The sequence below is a fragment of the Solanum tuberosum genome, unplaced genomic scaffold (assembly GCF_000226075.1).
Source record: "Solanum tuberosum cultivar DM 1-3 516 R44 unplaced genomic scaffold, SolTub_3.0 scf01094, whole genome shotgun sequence".
In the NCBI taxonomy this organism is placed as follows: Eukaryota; Viridiplantae; Streptophyta; class Magnoliopsida; order Solanales; family Solanaceae; genus Solanum; species Solanum tuberosum.
Genome location: NW_006240012.1, coordinates 4907 through 19951, shown reverse-complemented (window position 1 = coordinate 19951; position 15045 = coordinate 4907). Strand labels below are relative to the sequence as shown.

At 33.0% G+C, this 15045-nt stretch overlaps 2 protein-coding genes across 2 annotated transcripts; both read right to left on the bottom strand.

Annotated features, from left to right (window-relative positions):
- Positions 1-825: 825 nt before the first annotated feature.
- LOC102582864 (zinc finger protein CONSTANS-LIKE 16-like) lies at positions 826-3027 on the bottom strand. Its single transcript, XM_006367878.2, has 2 exons — positions 1794-3027; positions 826-1355 (listed from the first exon to the last, which is right to left on the bottom strand). The coding sequence occupies exons 1-2, from the start codon at positions 2829-2831 to the stop codon at positions 1107-1109; spliced, it is 1287 nt and encodes a 428-aa protein (XP_006367940.1). The 5' UTR covers positions 2832-3027; the 3' UTR covers positions 826-1106.
- Positions 3028-11874: 8847 nt separating this feature from the next.
- On the bottom strand, positions 11875-14791 carry LOC102582300 (uncharacterized). Its single transcript, XM_006367876.2, has 4 exons — positions 14668-14791; positions 13683-13877; positions 13394-13457; positions 11875-12495 (listed from the first exon to the last, which is right to left on the bottom strand). Exons 2-4 carry the CDS (start codon positions 13829-13831, stop codon positions 12181-12183), a joined length of 528 nt encoding a protein of 175 aa, XP_006367938.1. The 5' UTR covers positions 13832-13877; positions 14668-14791; the 3' UTR covers positions 11875-12180.
- Between the last annotated feature and the right edge of the window lie 254 nt (positions 14792-15045).

The following is a 15045-nucleotide window of genomic DNA, read 5'->3' as shown; positions in this document are numbered from 1 at the left end:
AAAATTAAAAATAAAGATGAATTTGACTTTGATATCTTATGGAAACTTGATAGATGTCGATGAAAGAGAATAGAAGGAATATTTTATTCAACTCCATCAAATGTAATTGTTGTGTGTAGAAAAGAAAATATCTAACTAACCAATTGCATATTTTTGTAATTGAAAATAAACCTCAAAAAGACATATGTACCCTACAAATATCTATTTTACAATATGTGATACAAACCAATTCTTTGTTCCACTCAACTTGACTTACAAATTTTCTTGAAGACAAAATGTGAATATATTTATTTTTCCATCAACGTAATTTACATTGGCTTCTAATACCTATATATTTATAGAAATTCTTCTAACATGTACCGATCTATTCTAATACATGTAGCATAATTTCATTCTATATTATTTCCTATTCCCTAGCTAGTTCATGAATGAAAACATACATGAACTAGGTAAATGAATGTATCAAAAATGACTTTTTCTTTTTCCAACACAAGGTTCATTTTTCAAGACCCTCCTTGAATCTTAGGAATCACTTTTTTTTTGTTTCTCACCCGTTGTTCGAAGCCCACATTGGAGCTTCGACTAAATTCGGATCGCATACTGCAGAGCCAATTCATGGGTGGCGGATTTTCTCAATACCCAGGGCTCGAACCCGAAACCTTTGGTTAAGGGTTGTTTTCTCATGATTACAGTCATAATCATCTTCCTTCGAGTTTCACAAAAAGAAGCCTTGTGAGATATTGTGTTCAATATGTCTTCCTCCCTAATATCCAACAATTTGAGATTCTAGATGGCAAAAGCCCTAGGTCAAAATAACAAAAAAAATCATAAAAATGCCATTATATTGTAATCTCTATATACATACATGATACATCTAGGAAAGCAATTTCAAGTTTACTTGTACTATAAAAAAAAAATAGCACATAAAACCTGATTCTTGCAAACATTGGTGAATATAGTATTTAGAGTCAGTAAATCCAGAACGAGTGTGTTCTATGTAGAAAATTTTTGCATACACATACTATACATCGTTCTAGCTGAAAGGCAATGAGTTCAATTGAACTCACAAAAAACGACTCTAAACTTTCCTTTGCTTAAAACTTCACTTATTTATTAAGCGAAGGAAAAGGGGTTGGTGCAAAATTGGTCCTCTTGACGAATCTTCCTTTCATTCGAGGCCTTTTTTCAGCGTTCAATTTCCTAACCTCGTACCTTATTTTCTTGGAAAACAACCTTGTTCGTCGCTTTTCTTTGTACCTTAATACTCTTGCTTCTCTTCCTTCATCCACTCCTCCTCCTCCATGTCTGTTCACTATTCCTATGTCTCCATATGAGTGAATTTTTCCACAATTTCCCTGCAAAATTTAGGTCAATTCATTAACCATTGGCTCATCTATTATCAAACATTTTTATATCATCCTAGTTTATTTCTATATTTACTGGTTGCTATACTAAAATGTTATTATAGAAAATAAAACATAACACATGAAAAGTCAGCTCCAATTTTTTTTCAAATTTTATAATGAAATGTTGTTATAGAAGATTGTGCCAAAAACTATTCTTTTTACATGCTTGCCCAAATACTCCTAACAATGAAACCCTTTTCTAATATCTAGATATTTATACTTCCAATTTTAAATACCTTATACAAAAAGGTAAATTCTCTTATTTTACATGTTACTAATTGAACTAATTAAATGTAATTACTAAATACTCTAAACATGTATAAAATACTTTTACAATATCATTATAAAAATTCTAAAATTTTGATAATATTTGCTAAGTAAACTTACCATGCACACTGGCCAACAGTCATTGAAATCTACTTCGGGCCGCTCGCCCATAGTCCACGGAGACCTTTTGTCAGCCCAAGATTTTAAAACACTTTCATAATCAAGATTTAACATAATCTTATTATTATTTTTCCCACTATCATAATTTATCTCCCCAAATTCAACCTTTTTATCTTCATCTAAGTTACTCATAACTTGTGAATCATAATCAAACTTGAGCTCAAACGTCTCACCAACCATATCAAAATCCGAATAATCAACTTGATTAATATCATGATTATTAGTACTAACCATATTAACAAATCCCATTTCTCCTTCATCTTCAACCTTCACTAATTTCTCATCATGTTTTTCCAAAAAACCTAAACCTTCCATATAATTAAATGACTCTTCATCATCAAGTCCTTTCCCTAATAAACATTCCACATCCGCGGCAAAGTCTGCTAGCTCCATCTCTGATGGAGCTAGCAGACCTTGAAACGTATTCATGTCTTGATTAAAATCAACTTTATTAGAAGAATATTTGTTACCATAATTAGAGCCATCCTCCACAAAGGGGTCAAAAATAGGTACGCGATATAAAAGTTGCTCTTCTTCATTCTCATCGTGTGAATTTTCATCACTTAATATCTCTGGGACAACGAGTTGAATAGGGTTTTTCATTTCCTCCTCATCCTCCTCCTCCTCCTCCGTGGATTTAACTCTTTTTGCATGTTTATTACCATGCCTAGGTGTTCGTGCTTTTCTAGTAAATCCACGGTGCCATGATGGAACTGACTCTGACCCTGACCCTGACCCTGAGACTGTACTTCCCAAATTGGGAAATTCATCTGACGATTTGATAGATGATGTTTTAAGACGAACCCTTTCATGTCTACGAGCCAAAGGATTGGCCGAATGGACGGAAGAATCACAAGATTGACACAAGAAAGCATCATCGGCTGCACAATACCATCTTGCCCTTTTCCTTATGCAATTGTCACAAGCCCTAGCCGTTTTCGCCCCCACCGCGTTTGCTAATTTTTTCTCAGAACTCATAATTGATGCATATATTTTTCAAAATATCTTTTTTGTATTTGGATGTTTGAAAATATAGGAATCGAACAATAGTTGGAAGAGGAAAGTTTAGTGAAATATGTTTGAGTTTGTTCTTTATGTATAGAAAGGCAATTGAAGAGAATTCAAAAGGGATAGGGAAAAGTGAAATTATTTGAATGAAATTTAGGAGGAGAGTGACCCACAAAATTAATGCATTGTCTACATATAAGAGTTTAAATTTATGATAGTATAAAAATATTTGCACAATTTTATAAGGTAATTACAATTAAATATGATTGTATATAAGTTAAATCGATAACGTTATATGCATTAATATCAGCTAATAACTTTTATATTATCAGTGTTATTTAATCAATTGCTTCTCATGTTAATTAATTTTTACATATCATACTTAATAATTCTATAATTATATAAATATTTTAAGTGAATCAATAATATAATAGAAATTTACAACATCAAAGTTTATAATTAGTTAATAAACTCTGTGATTTTTTTTTTCAATTTCTCATGGAATGGGACTCCACTTTTGGGACCAGGGCATATAGTGGCCTTATCTATTTTCCAATTGGTTAGTTTTTAAAAGTCCATCCTGGTTTCTTTTTTCTGATTGGCTACAATTCTTATCAAATGGATTTCAAGTGAGACCCACTGATAAAATTAGTCTTAAATTGATCATATCTTTATTTAAAAAAATAAAAAATAGTGTCAATGTCTATGCTCACTAAATTTGAAGTGGACATTTTTTTTGTAAGATTGCTTCCTTTCAATTTATATGCCTGTCTAAAAGTTCATAAAACTCTTTTGTTGCGGTCCTGGCCAATTTTTCCACTTGTTTGATTCCAAATGGGAAAAGAGAAAATCAAGATTATATGCCTTATATTTTGATGTGACTTTTGGCAACATTTTTGTAATTAATATATACGTAGATACATGTTTTTTGCTATCAGATACATTGAAATTGGGAGAAAGGCGAGCGAGGTTTGTCTATGTATCCCAGATACATGTGAATCACACTAGATACATGTATCTGGTGTGCGTGTATCTAGGAAACCAGATACATAGGAGAATGGTGAGCGAGATGGGAAGGAGGCGACCGATTGAGATTTGTTTATGTATTCCAGATACATGCGAATCCATTTGGATACAGTGTATCTATTGCAAATTACACTTAATTTTGACCCTATTTATCTCGAGATACATGTATCTAGACGCATATAACAAACTAGCATGTATCTAAGTAATTAACTCTTAAACTAGTGAGATTTCTATAAGTTATCCAATTAAATTACAAAGGAGTCTTTGGTGAAATGAGGGGATGCCTTCCTCTATTGATCCTTTATTAAAGATTTTGAGTTCAAACTTTGGAAATTGAGATATTCCATATAGGGAGAGTCGCTCTCCCTTTAATGAGACGGATCCAGAGTATGAAGTTTAGAAATTTCTATAATGATTTCAAATATTAATAATAATTAGGTTCATATTTACATTAATAGATATTTAGTAAAGTTCTTACTATATATACATGATATAATTAAAAGTTATTGAATTCTCGTAAATCATAAGTCGTACTCTAGATCCGGCACCCCATAATATGAGTATAGTGTGGAAGTGTCGCCCCCATACTCAAGGGCGGAGCCAACCCTCTGTTTGGGGGTTCATCTGAACCCCCTTCAGCGGAAAATATTACTATTTATATATGGTTAAAATTATTTTTTATGTATATATAGTAGATGTCGAACCCCCTCGATTCGTGTGTTTAGTTCTTCAAATTTTGAACCCCTTATTAAAAATTCTAGTTTCGCCACTGCCCATACTGGTAAATCTAACTACTTGCAAAAGAAAATCCTCCTCAAGATATTTGAAGATTTATCTAAAAATACGTATATAAGTCAAGGTCATGGACTTGAAAATGACTCATTTGTATGTGTCTCCCCTCTCTTTTTCGTATATGTACATTTCCCTTCTTATTTTCACAAGTTGCTTATCAAATTAAGAGAAACTCCAAAAAAAAAAAAATGGACAACTTTTTCCTTTGTTTTCTATCTGGTGTTCGGTATTTGTATTGAAATTCGAAACTAAATTTGAGTTTGCAATAGAAAATTTCACATTCAGAGCTAAAGCACTCCCAGAGCAAAATCGAACCTTAAATCTCTGATTGAGTATGAAGGAGTAATAACCACTTCACCATAACTTTTTCTTGGATCTTTGATCAAGTGTATGCTTGTGTAAAAGGGATAATAGCACTTTTGCTAGCTACTTCAATTATTGATTTCTTATGTTGGTCCTTGTGATATATAGTTCAGCATATTTAACCTTTAATTAGTTAGAAGATATATTTTTGGTCCTTATAGATAGAAAATATGTTATATTTAGCTTGTTATTAAAAATTATATTAGCGCCAAAGATAGAGTAAAACAACAAACCTAACCTACAGATAGATAATTAAGTGGAGGAATAGTTAATAATCATAGTAAAATTGTGAATATTCATAAGCGAGAAAATTAAAAATGCACATATTAATTAACTAAAGGTTAAACATGCTTAATTAAATATCACAATGGCTAAAATCAAATTCATCAATAATTAAAGAACCAAAAATGCTAATAACCCTGTAATAATTAATTTAAAGAACCAAAAATGCTAATAGCCCTGTAAAAATTAATTTAAAGAACCAAAACTGCTAATAACCCTGTAATAATTAATTGTCTTTTTATTATAACAATACGCGTAGTCTCACCATAATCCATGACGTATTTCAGTATTTAGGGGCCATTAAATATGAATTAGGCGGTTTCTCAATTTTCATGTGTGTTAGCCGATAAATATTTTGGTGATACGGTTTTATGTCGATTTTTTTGAAAAAATTTAACAACCAGATCCTCCATCAGTGGCGGAGCCAGAAATTTTGCTAAGGGTGTTCAAACTTTAAAAGAATCGATAATTTTTTTTAGGGGAGTGGGTACACAAAATATTTTTTTTTACTGATGTGTGGGTGCACGAAAATTTAAAAATTAAATTACATATCACTTAATAACTAAATCATACGGAAACTTAAAATTATAAAACTATCAATGGAATAAATCAAAACTAATGGACAAAAGTCAACAAAAGCAATTTTAGCCACTAGTTGAATATACTCCCTCTAGTTCATATTAAGTGAATTGTTAAGACTTTTTTCGTGATTCAAAATAACTAAATGTTTCAAAGTTCGAGAGAATTATCGAAACTTTTTTCCATATTAACCTTTTCTTTTAATAAGATTCTTAATTATTTTACATTTTCTAAAAAAATAGTTTAGAAATAATCAAAAGTATAATATGGATAATAATCTTTAATTTTATCTTTAAAAATAATTTCTTGAGAATGTGTTATACCTAATAATTCACTTAATAGAGATCGAAAATATATAGAAAACAATAAAATCTTAATTATTAGGTCAATCAATTTAAGGCTAGAAAATAAAAAAGATACAAGGCAGCTATTTCTATGGTTTTTTTTGTTTAAAAAGTGATTACTTAATATATATCAAATATATATATATATATATATAGAAAACAATAAAATTTTAATTATTAGGTTAATCAATTTAAGGCTAGAAAATAAAGAAGATACGGGGTACCTAATTCTGTGGGTTTTTTTTTGGTTTAAAAAGAGATTGTGTTAAAAAAAAACGCAGCAAGGAAGGATCAAACCACAGACCTCTTACACATAAATGAACATGCTTACTGCCAGACCACCAGCCTTTGTTGTGTCTTAGAATGCTCAATTAATTATATATCCAGATATTAGATAATATTTTACCTATATACACGATATAATTTTTCGGCAAAGGATGTTCGGCTGACCACCCTGTCACTGTTGTAGCTCCTCCCCTGCCCTCCGTGATGAGTTGGAGAAAAGTATGTATAGCCTCACCATGATCCACAAAATATATTGTCATTTAGGACATTTTAACAAGAATTGGGTGATTTCTCAGTTTTTCGTGTGTGTTAACCCATGAATATATTGATGATATGGCTATCGGTCCATTTTTTGAAAAAAACTTTGCGGGACCCTCTATGATGAGTTGGGGAAGCAGTATGTATAGCCTCACCACGATCCATGACATATGTTGACATTTAGGGGCCTTTTAACAAGAAGTTAGTGATTTTCTCACTTTTTCGTGTGTGTTAGCCTATGAATATTTGGGTGATATCAGTTCTTGTCGATATTTTTGTAAAACCTTTATACAAGCCTTCATAGGGAGTTGTAGGAGCAGTACGTGAAGCCTCACCATTTTTTCGGAATTTCTGGGTATTTATGACTAATTTTACTTTGTAATGAGTTGAGGAAACATTACACATAGTCACACTATTTTAAGGCATATTTTCACATTTACTAGCCAACTTTTAAGAATTACGCGACTTTCTTAATTTTTCGTGTGTATTAACCTATGCTTCAAGTGCCTTGGAGCACCCAATTTTTTTTTTGAAAAAACTTTATGAAGACCTCCTTAATGAGTTGGGGAAACATTATGTATAGCCGCACCAATTTTTAAGGTATATTTCGCATTTACGAGACAACTTCTAGGAATTACGCAATTTTCTTCGATTTTCGTGTGTATTAAATCATGGATATGGCGCCTTGGATCACCCAAAAGTTTTTTCTGAGAAAACTTTATGAGGTCATCCGTAATGAGTTGGGGAAGCATTACATATAGTTGCATAATTTTTAAGGCATATTTCCACATTTATGAGTCAAATTTTAGGAATTACGTTATTTTTATGGTTTTTCGTGTGTTTTAGCCCATGGTTCTGGCGCCTTGGAGCACCCAAAATTGTTTTCCAAAAAAAACTTTATGAGGACCTCTGTAATGAGCTGGGGATGCATTATGTATAGTCGCGCTATTTTTTAAGGCATATTTCGCATTTACGATTCAACTCTTAGGAATTATGCGACTTTCTTGATTTTTCGTGTGTATTAGCCCATAAATTTGAGGCCTTCGAGACACCCAAAAAAAATTGAAAAATCTTTATGAGAACCTCAGTAATGTGTTGGGGAAGCTTTACATACATTCCTACCATTTTTTCAGGCATATTTTCGCATTTATGAGCCAACTTTAAGGAATTATGTGACTTTTTAATTTTTGTGTGTATTAACTCATGGATCTAGCGCTTTGGAGCATCCACATTTTTTTTCTGAAATTCTTTTATGAGGACCTCTGTAATGAGTTGGGGAAGCGTTACGTACAATCCCACCATAATTTTCAGGCAAATTTTCGCATTGATGAGCCAATTTTTAGAAAGTACGCGACGTTCTTGGTTTATCGTGTGTTTTAGCCCATTGATTTGCGCCTCAGAGCACCCTAAAACTTATTCTGAAAAAAAATTATAATGACCTCTGTAACGAGTTGGAAAAGCGTTACATACAAGCTCACCATTTTTTCAGACATATTTGCGCATTTACGAGTCAACTTTTAGAAATTACGCGATTCTCTTGGTTTTCGTGTGTATTAGCCCATGAATCTAGCGCCTCGAAGCACCTAAAAATATTTTCTGAGTTTTTTTTATCAAGACCTCCATAATAAGTTGGGGAGGTATTACGTATAGTCCCACAATTTTTTCAGACATATTCTCGCATTTACGAGCCAACTTTGAGGAATTACATGACTTTCTTGATTTTTTTCATGTGTATTAGCTCATGGATTTGGCGCTTCGGAGCATCCTTATATTTTTACTAAAAAAACTTCATGTCGACCTCCATAATGGGTTAGGAAAACGTTACGTACAAACCCACCAAATTTTTCAAGCATATTTTCGCATTTTCGAGCTAACTGTTAGGAATTACGCCTTTCTTAATTTTTCGTGTGTATTAACCCTTGGATCTAGCGCCTCAAAGCACCCAAAAAATATTTAGAAAAAACTTTATGAGGAACTATGTAATGAGTTTTTGAAGCATTACATACACTCCCACCATTTTTTCAGGCATACTTTCGTATTTACGAGACATTTTTTTAGAAATTCCGTGACTTTCTTGATTTTTTTCGTGTGTATTAGCTCATGGATCTAGCGACTTGGAGCACCAATTTTTTTCTGAAAAAGTTTTATGAGGACCTCCATAATGAGTTGAGGAAACATTATGTATAGTTGCGCCATTGTTTTAAGATATATTTTAACATTTACGAGCCAACTTTTAGGAATTACGCAATTTTCTTGGTTCCTCATGTGTATTAGCCCATAGATTTGGCGCCTGTGAGCAGCCAACAAAATTTTCTAAAAATTTAATGAAGACTTCCGTAGTGAGTTGGGAAATTATTATGTATAGTCGCACAATATTTTTAAGGCATATTTTTACATCCAAGAGCCAACTTTTAGAAATTACGCGACTTTCTTGATTTTTCGTATGTATTAGACCCCGAATCTAGCGTCTTAGAGCACCCAAAAAAAATTTGTGGGCATCGTACTAAATGGCATGCGTTGGTTCGAAGGGAAAACGCTGGTATTTTCAAGTTCAAACGAGTCCCCGAAACAGAAAATAGGGATTTGTTTCATTTTTCGTGTGTTAAAGTCCATTAATTTTTAATGATATGTGCACCCAATGGTTTTTTGGAAGAATTTTGTTGTGGCCGTCAGTGACAACTTATTTTTTGTAGGTGTCCTTGATGACCTATTAAATGGCATGTGTTGGTTCGCAGGGGCAAACGTCGATACTTTTAATTCAAGCAAGGCACAAATCGAGAAATAAATTTTTTTCATTATCGTGTCTTACAATCTTTTGATTATTGGTAGTATAAATGGCGTACATTGGTTCGGAGGGGCAACCATAGGTACTTTCAAGTTCAAACGAGGCTTGGAACGAAAAATATTGATTTTCTCATTTTTCGTGTGTTATAATCCATGAATTTTGGGTAACATGTGCGCCCAATGATTTTTTTGTCAAATTTTTTTATGAGCGTCCATGATGACCTATTAAATGACGTGTGTTGGTTCGGAGGGGCAAACGTCGTTATTTTCAAGTTCAAACGAGGTTTGAAACGGGATATAATGATTTTTTTCATTTTTCGTGTGTTATCGTCCATGGATTTTATGTGATATGTGCACCCGGTGATTTTTTTATCGAAATTTTTTATAAGTGTCCTGGATGACCAATTAAATGTCATGCGTTGATTTGGAAGGAAAAACATCGATATTTTCTAGTTCAAATGAGGCCCTGAAAGAAAAATAGAGATTTATATATTTTTATGTGTTATAGTCCATAAATTTTGGGTAATAGTTGTGCCCAATAATTTTTTGGCCGAAACTTTTTGTGGGCGTCCGTCACGACCTATTAAATGTCATGCGTTTGTTCGGAGGGGTAAAAGTTGATATTTCCATTTCAAACGAAACCCGAAACAAAAAATAGTGATTTTTTTCATTGTTCATGTGTTATAGTCCATGGATTTTGGATGATATGTGCGCCTGACGGTTTTTGGCCAAAAAATTTCATGGGCGTCCGTGACGACCTATTAAATGGCGTGTGTTGGTTCAAAGGGCCAAACATTTGTATTTTCAAATTCAAAAGAGGTCTGAAACGGGAAATGGTGATTTTTCTGTGTTACATGTGTTATAGTCCATGATTTTTTGGTGATTTGTGTGCCTGACTAGTTTTTGTGGGTATTCGGGACGACCTATTAAAAGGTGTGTGTTGGTTCGAAGGGGCAAACATCGATATTTTCAAGTTCAAACAAGGCTTGAAATAGGAAAAACTGATTTTTATATTTTTCGTGTGTTATAGACCATGAATTTTGAAGACCTGTTAATTGGCGTGCACTTGTTTTGGACGGAAAACGTAGATATATCCAATTTCATACGAGACCCGAAATGAGAAAGATTGTATTTCATTTTCCGTATGTTATAGTCCATGGATCTTGGGTAATATGTATGCCCAACGGTTTCTTAAGGGAAATTTTTTGTGAGAGTCCATGACAATCCTATTAAATGGTGTGCGTTGATTCGAGAGGAACATTGATATTTCCAAGTTCAAACGAGGCACGAACCAAGAAGTGGGAATTTTTTTTTGTGTTATAGTCCATGAATTTTGGGTGATATGTGCGCCCGGATGTTTTTTGGCCTATTTTTTTTGTGCGAGCCAGTGACGACTTATTTAATGATGTGCGTTGGTTCGGAGGGGCAAACATTGGTATTTTCAAGTTCAAACGAGATCCAAATCGAGAAATAGAGATTTTCCATATTTCGTGTGTTATAAGTCCATAAATTTTGTGTGATATGTGCACCGTGCGATTTTTTGGCCAAATTTTTTTGTAGGAGTCAGTGACGACCTATTAAATGGCGTGCGTTGATTCGGAGGAGAAAACGTTGGTATTTTCAAGTTCAAATGAGGCACGGAACAGGAAATAGGAGATTTTTCTATTTTTCATGGGATAGTCGATGATTTTTTAGCTGAAATTTTTTGTGGGCGTCCGTGACGACGTATTAAATGGTGAGTTGGTTTGAAAGGGCAAACATCAGTATTTACAAATTGAAACGAGGCATAAAACAGGAAATAGGGACTTTTCCATTTTTCGTGTGTTATAGTCCATGAAATTTGGGTGATTTGTGTGCCCTGCATTTATTTTTACCAAAAAATTTTGTGGCCATCCGTGACGACTTATTCAATGGTACACGTTGATTCAGAGGAGCAAACATTGGTATTTTCAAATTCAATCAAAGCCCAAAATGGAAAAAAGAGAATTTTCATTCTTCGCGTGTTATATCCATATTTTACAGGCATCCGTGACGACCTAATTAATAATGCGCACATAGTTTTTTTTTTCGTGCGACCTAATTAATAACGCGCACATAGTTTATTTTTCAAAAATTAAACAAGACGCAAATAAAAAATAGTCAAACTTTAATGCCAGGACAGTGATAAGGTAAAAAGAGCGGTCATCCAGCTGGGTTGGACTTGTAAAATGCCAAAACAAAGCAAAGAGCTATACGCGTTTGGCATGACAAACCAGCAAAGCATCTTCACACCACACAAGCATTAAATTGCAACACAACAATCAAAGCCGTAAACGGAATTTTTATATACATATCATACACATTTTACAATGACTCCACTCAACAACTAATTTTTCCTTTCTCATTTTTTACAAAATCTCTTTGAACAAGAAACCATTAAATTACTCCTAATTAGACTCTAATAACTTTGTTAATAACGACTCTCATTTACTTACAGAGACAAAAAGACACTATATTACATTTTTTACTTACATAGAGATCCTTTTGAACTTATTTACACTAGGCAAAAGGATCTTTTTCCTTAGTTTCTCAGTCGACGAAAATCTTCCTCTATGTACTGTTTTCTCTTAAGCCAAGGTAGGGATGCTGCAATTACGACGATCCCTGTCAAGGCAATCGAAACCTTCAACTCTCACTGCTGGATTATGGCCAAAATTTGCCCTGCTCACACATCCACCTTTTCTGGCAGATGATGTTGAGGGGGACGAAGCCAATCCGGAGGGAATTGGTATTGCCCGTGGGGATATTGGGGTGACCTTCTCATCCCAGAATCGGGCATCTCGAATCAATGGGTTAGATACTCTGCTCGGCGGTGACCCACAAAAAAATGGGGGCGACGAGGCTACTTGAGCTGCTGATTGATCCACACTACTACCATCACCCTGTATATATTTTCAAAACCATAAATTAGCAAATGAATCTAGAGAACCTTTTAGGGGACTGCATATATTGGCAAAAAATACCATCTTTCTAGTTATTGGGAGAACCCAAGTACTCTTTTTCGGATTCAAGATACAAACTCTCGAAGATTTTTCTCCTTTGAGAAGATACAGGAGCGAAATAATCAACCTATTGATATTTAAAGACCCACGGATTCTTCCAATGAATCATTTTTGGGTCCAATGGAATTGGAATTCATAGGTATAGGAAGAAGTCCTATCAATAAGAGTATCTTTTTTCGACCATATTCCGATTGTTAATGCGATATATAACGACCGCTACTACAAAGAGTATTACACCCTTGATCATGAAATATTGATTGCTTGTTGAACCCTATGAATTGCGTGAAAGTAGGATACTTCATTCCTAATTTTATGCAACACACATATCTATGGTTCGCTTCCCTCTCTTCTTTTTTTACTTGTCCATAGTACATCGGCTTGAAAAATCTTTATTTTTTGAACTCTATATTCAATTAAATACCATCACATAAATTGGAACGCAAGAACAACACTTTAAACATATACAAGTAGACAAGATGGACCCCAAAAAGAAAATTAATCAATCATGATATGTTAATTGCTTGTAAGCCACTCGATGAAAGCAAAACATGAAATCCACATTCTACGCCTAGCACCGACAAGAACATGGTGCCCACACACTTGGGCATAAGCCTTTTTCAATAGGTCCACAAATGAACTCTTTTTAATTTTATTTAATTAATTTTTGCTTATATAACAAATAAAATGAATTCCATATACCCATCCCCTACTAACCAAAAAAAATAAAGTAAATTTTTTTTTTAAAAAAAAAGTTACTTAACAAAAGTGATAAACTAACCTTTGTGTGGATGATATCCAATAAATCAGCTCCAGCTCTTGAATCACAAAGGTCTTGCTGATGGCTGAAAAAGGAGATGAAAACTTGATCAGTATGGTGACGGCACAAGTGTGGCTTAGTGGTTAATAAAATAAAATAAAAATCGGATAAAAATACGATTTTTCATTTTTCCTAAAACATAGTGAACAAAATTATCTGATATAGTGAAATTTGACAGCTATGCTGTGGGATTAATCACGCAAGCTGACCTGAACATCGCGATTAAACAATTAAAAAAAGAGAAGTTTACCTGACATGCCATCTGAGAGGTCTCGTAGGGCTAATACGTCGAGGTTTTGGGCAAACAACGGCGTCTTTCTTATCGGAAATGGATGAATAAGAACGCCTCATCTCTTCACAAGCAGCAAAGTTGCTTTGTTGAATAGAACAGTGATTCATTTTTCAAGTTTCTACAAATAAAAGATTTTAATAGTATAAACAACGCCTGCACCAAAGGTAAATAAATATTATTTTTTTATTAAAAATTAGAATTATTTAGTAAAAGAAAAAAATAATCCTAGATAGACTTGACAGATCTAAAGATATGCAACAGTGACGTAAGAATAAAAAAATTAATTTCCTTGAATTATTATGTGGAATTTTATAGATCTGGTCAAAGCTAAAAAAATAAAAAATAATTAAAGCGGAGATTAGCCGGCGTATAATTTGATCTTTCCGTTGCCGGAAAATTAAAAGTTCGTAGATCTAAAAAAAATTAAACATAATATTATACTTTAAATTATGAGAAATTAAGAGATCATCTTTTTCCAGATTCATATAAACTTGAAGGAGCATAATATAACTCAAAACTAGAAAAAAAAATCAAAAATCCTAAGGCTCACCGTTGAAAAAACTTAGAAATCACCGGAAAAAAAAACGAAATTTTTTTAGAGAAACGTGGATCTGAAAGAACAAAAACAGCTTCAAATCATGTCAAAAGTTCATAAAATTTAGCTTATCAGATTTCCAGCTCAACAAAAATTACTGTAAAGTCGAGAAAATCAGATGATTTCTTCGAATTTTTCACAGATCTACACATAATATAATACAGCAAAAATTCGAGCTTCAAAAAAACGATGGAAAACAAAGCATATCACAGTCCTAACAGTATATACTACTTTTCTATACCTCCCATCATAACAAAAATCATACAATACACAAATCAATTTTTCTAAACTAATTTGAGGTTCAACACAAAAACAGAATAAATTTGCAAAATCATAAGAGGAATTTACCTGAGAGAAGTGTAGGAAAAAGTATGGTTAATTTGAAGAGAAGGATTCAAATAAAGAAGAGAGAAGAAATAAAGGGGGAAAATATAAAATAGAAGAAACCGTCTGTTTAAGACAGGAGTAAAGAAGGATAACAAGGATGGGTTCTATGACTTTTATACATTGAAGAGAGAGAAAAAAATATCAAATCAAATACTATATATTATAATTTTACTCTTATATTAGTTATAAGGAAAGTGAAAAAAAATATCAAATTAAATAGAAAAAATGACTTAAATACACAAACTTATTTTAATATATTCTCTAGAATTTCTTACCATTTGAAAAAGTTAAAAAATTTCTACTCTCCTATTCTCGGATATATATCAATCGGATACATCA